General features: G+C 45.1%; 1 protein-coding gene across 1 annotated transcript; it reads left to right on the top strand.

The window, feature by feature from the left end:
- The first annotated feature begins 2,271 nt into the window (after positions 1-2,271).
- Positions 2,272-4,134, top strand: LOC103201813 (endoplasmic reticulum mannosyl-oligosaccharide 1,2-alpha-mannosidase-like). Its single transcript, XM_007946558.2, has one exon. The coding sequence runs from the start codon at positions 2,272-2,274 to the stop codon at positions 4,132-4,134; it is 1,863 nt and encodes a 620-aa protein (XP_007944749.2).
- Positions 4,135-4,397: the final 263 nt, after the last annotated feature.

Genomic DNA, 4,397 nt, shown 5'->3' with positions numbered 1-4,397 from the left:
ATCTCTCACATCAAAGGTGAGTGTTCTACCATTGAACAACTACTGCCCTCATATATTACATTAGTTGCAGTCATTTGTTAGCATGTTTATCTTGCTATGCTAGATGTCAGTCCCCCTGTGTAGGGACTCTGAGTTATTTATCTTATTACCCAGGCAACCTCTTAGCATTCAGTTATCTTTCAACTTTTGCTGAATGAACAGATGCTTTCTTTCCTCTGATATTCTTGAGGTAGGTAAGTTACCCTTTGTCAGCCTTTGTTGTTGTTGTTATTTGCCATCGAGTTGGCCCTGACTCATAGCGACCCCTCCTTGGGTTTCCAAGGCAGTATCACTACGGAAGTAGGAATGCCCAACCTTCCTTCCGAGGAGTGGCTGGTGGGTTTGAACCACCAGCCTTCTGGTTAGCAGTCAAGTGCCTTAGGCACTATGCTACCAGAGCTCCTTTAGTTAGGACAATCCCCAATATCAATGCCACCTAAAACAAACAAAAAACACCCCACTGTCATCAAGATGATTCCAACTCATAGTTACCCTCATTGGATTTCCAAGGCTGTAAATCTTTATGGAAGTATATTGCCTCGTCTCATTTCCATGGAGCAGCTGATGGGTTTGACCCACGGACCTTCTGGTTAGCAACCAAATGCCTTAACCACTATGCCACCTGCAGTGTAGTAAATTACATAGTATGACTTTTCTAGGCATAAGTCTTTGTAAACTCCACAGTGGAATTTGCTGTGAACAACTGAGTAACTCTTGATTGTTAAAGTTATCCACCTGGGGTATTTCTGTTGGGAGCAGCATGAAGTAATTTTCTGGGAAATTCTCTCTCTCTCAGGTGTATACAATTCTGATGTTGGGCTTGGTAGGTTTGGCCACTCTACTAGACTCAAAAGGATCCCTCTTGGAGGCAGAAGGAATATCTCACTGCTGTCTGAGAGATGTGAGAGACACATGTTGCTGGGAGAGACACTGAGAGACATGCGCTGCTGAGAGAGACACTGAGAGACACACACTGCTGAGAGAGAGACACCAAGAGACATGCACTGCTAGCTGGGAGACAGTGGGCTGAGAGAGAGACTGAGCGTGCTCCTGAACTTGAATTGTAGCCTGTTGCTCCCCTAATTAACCCCATAATCTGTGAGTTCTGTGTGGGCATTGCAACACATTATCTAACCTAGCAGAGAAGTGATGGGTGCTGTGTGAGGAACGTTAAGGTTGGTGAAATGGCTGGAGGGAGGTGGCATGACCGGCCTCACAGGAATAGGCCTTGGGCTACTACTGATGGTGATTCTCTCTTCCTCTTGTGGGGTTAGAAGTCAGAAGATGTGGCCTCTTTGCCCCTTTAGCACCACCATAGCTCCTTTGTTGCCACCTAGAGATGTGGTTTTCGAACCTTTTGCAGAGACCTTAACTCAAATTAAATATCACAGTGAAACCACGTAAGTGAAACTCCTAGAGTTCCTATTTTGATTGAAGGAGATGGAGGATGGACCCAAGTCTTGCTATCTACCTAGAATATAGCAGCAGTTTTTAAGTTGCCTTGGTGGTACAAGTGATTAAAGCAGTTGGCTACTAAGTGAAAGCTTGGTGGTTTGAGTCTAACCTCAGGAGAAATGTTCAGAGGCACCTCAGAAGAAAGGCCTGGCAATGTACTTAAAAAAAAATCAGTCATTGAAAACTCTGTGATGCATAGCTGTACTCTGATACTCATGATGTCGCTATGAGTCAGAATTGACTAGATGGCAACTGTTTTTTCTCAAGGTGTGGTCTCTGCAGGAGCAGTGTATGCATCACCTGAGAACTAGTTAGAAATGTAAAGTCTGCTCTCCACCTCCAATCTACTGAATCAGAATCTCTGGTGGTGGGGCCCAGAGGTTTGTGTTTTAATGAACTCTCAGGCGATTTACAGTTTGAGAACCACTGCACTAGAGCTCCTTGGAGTTTAATTAAAGCATCCCCGAGTAGAGGAAGGCCATTAGAGCTATTCTTCATTAACCCACTGCAAAAACATTGTCAGAACAGGAAGGGTCATCCAGTGCTATTAAACTATAGAACTAGATCATACCCAATGGCTACAAGACAAGTAATTAAACTTTTAGACAAGTTTTAAAATTCCCCAAATGGAAACTCAGAGACGTAGGCGCAGTGCACCCAGACAGATGGCAGACAGGTGGGCTGGGCTTAGGACCTGGCTTCTAGGGCATGAAACCAGGAAGCTGAGTGCTCTCAGCCGTTCAGAGCTGCAGCCAGGAACCGCCTGAGCCTGAGGACATGATCTCGGTGACCCTGAGCAGGCCCTGGCTGCCACACTCGCCCCAGGGAAGAGGAATGTTGCCCTCAGGGTTTGGGCGGAATGTAATTCTTCTCATGGCCTTGCTGACTGGGTACGAACTTTCTGCCACAGTCTCTGAAGACCTGAAGATGGAACCAGAAATCTCAGGATTGAACACTGTGAAAACACTTGTCCTAACAGCTCCCCAGAAAGCAGGTAATAATCTAGGAGACTTCCCAGAGATTTTACCTCAAATACTTCGAAAACATTTCCGCAAGAGGCTGCCCAGCTTGCAGATCACAGGTCTTCAGAAAGACCTGAAGAATAATAGAATGCAGAATGGTACCAAGAACAGGGAAGAACCACCTAGCCAAGGTCTCAAAGAAGGTAAAGTTCAGAGGAAGCTCCTTAGCTTGAGGAGAGCAGTAATTTCGCCACGGGGGGGCACCAGAGAAGCACTTGTCATAGCCGGAGCTTCACCAGAGGAGAAAGAAGGAGCTTCTCCAAATGAACGCCAGAAAGCTGTGATAGATGCCTTCTCTCATGCGTGGAAAGGATACAGGGCGTTTGCTTGGGGCCACGATGAGCTCAGGCCCGTGTCCAGATCATTCATTGAGGTATTTGGTTTTGATGGTCTTGGCGTGACTCTGATTGATGCCCTGGACACCATGTGGATTATGGGGCTGCAAAAAGAATTTGAAGAAGCCACAACATGGGTATTAGAGAAATTACATTTTCAGAAAGATATACAGGTAAATCTTTTTGAGAGCACTATCCGTATTTTGGGTGGACTTTTGAGTGCTTACAATTTATCTGGAGATAGCCTCTTTTTGGAAAAAGCTAAAGATCTTGGAAATCGGCTAATGCCGGCACTTAGAACTCCCTCCAAGATCCCACATTCTGATGTAAACATTGGCACGGGTGCAGCCAACTCACTTAACAAATGCAGTCCAGTGGCACAAGTGACAAGCATTCAGTTGGAGTTCAGAGAGCTCTCTCGTATCACTGGAAATGAAACATTTCAGGAGGCAGTGCAGGAAATAATGAAGCATATCCATTCCTTGCCTGGGAAGAATGATGGACTAGTGCCCATATACATCAACGCCATCAGTGGCTTCTTCAGTTCACTGAATATCTTCACTCTTGGAGCTCATGCTGACAGCTACTATGAGTATCTGCTAAAGCAGTGGATCCAAGGAGGAAAGAAAGAAAGTCAGTTGCTAGAAGACTACATGGAAGCCATCAAAGGAATACAAAGGCACCTGCTTCAGCAGACTAGGGCCAGAAATCTGACTTTCGTGGGGCAACTTGTCTCTGACCACTTCGTAGCCAAGATGGATCATTTTGTGTGTTTTCTGCCTGGGACTCTGGCTCTGGGTGTACACCATGGACTGCCCAGTGACCATATGGAGCTAGCAAAAGCTCTTATGAAGACCTGTTATGAGATGTATCATCAGTTTAAGTCTGGGCTGAGCCCAGAGGCTGTGTACTTCAACATTAATGCCAGAATTACCCATAAAGATATGAGGGTCTTTTCTCAAGACAATTTCAATATGCTACGACCAGAGACTGTGGAGAGCTTGTTCTATCTGTACCGGTTCACTGGAGACAAGAAATACCAGGATTGGGGCTGGGAGATCCTGCAGAGCTTCAACAAGTATACACGCATCCCTTCAGGTGGCTATTCTTCTATCTATAATGTTCAGAAACCAGTTGTACGTGACCGTATGCAAAGTTTCTTTCTGGGAGAAACTCTGAAGTACATGTATCTTCTTTTTTCTGAAGACATGGACTTGTTGAACCTTGACAAATACGTGTTTAATACAGAGGCTCATCCCCTGCCCATCTGGACTTCAGCCTAAAAGACTTGGGAAATCATTGTAAATAGCAGTGTGACAGACCCTAATCATGAGACTTTTCTTGATTGCACATTGAACAGAGTAGAATTTTTAGCTCTTTCTTGAAGATCATAGATTGGCAAGCCAATTGTTCATGGATAATTAATCATTGTTGAACTTCAGTTATGGGGGGTGGTGGTGAAGCCCAGGTGTTTACTGTGAACCAGATAAGTTCCAGGTATGAATTGAAGATGGCAAGTCCAGCGAGACAGCTTGAGTCCAGGACA

This window comes from Orycteropus afer, unplaced genomic scaffold (genome assembly GCF_000298275.1).
Source record: "Orycteropus afer afer isolate SDZICR_OR568_19922 unplaced genomic scaffold, OryAfe1.0 scaffold00165, whole genome shotgun sequence".
In the NCBI taxonomy this organism is placed as follows: domain Eukaryota; kingdom Metazoa; phylum Chordata; class Mammalia; order Tubulidentata; family Orycteropodidae; genus Orycteropus; species Orycteropus afer.
The sequence above is the reverse complement of the archived record's forward strand: the minus strand, read 5'-3'. Positions and strand labels throughout refer to the sequence as shown.

Bases quoted from the DNA above. Each gene is read 5' to 3' on its own strand.
- LOC103201813 (XM_007946558.2), top strand. From the start codon at position 2,272: ATGATCTCGGTGACCCTGAGCAGGCCCTGGCTGCCACACTCGCCCCAG.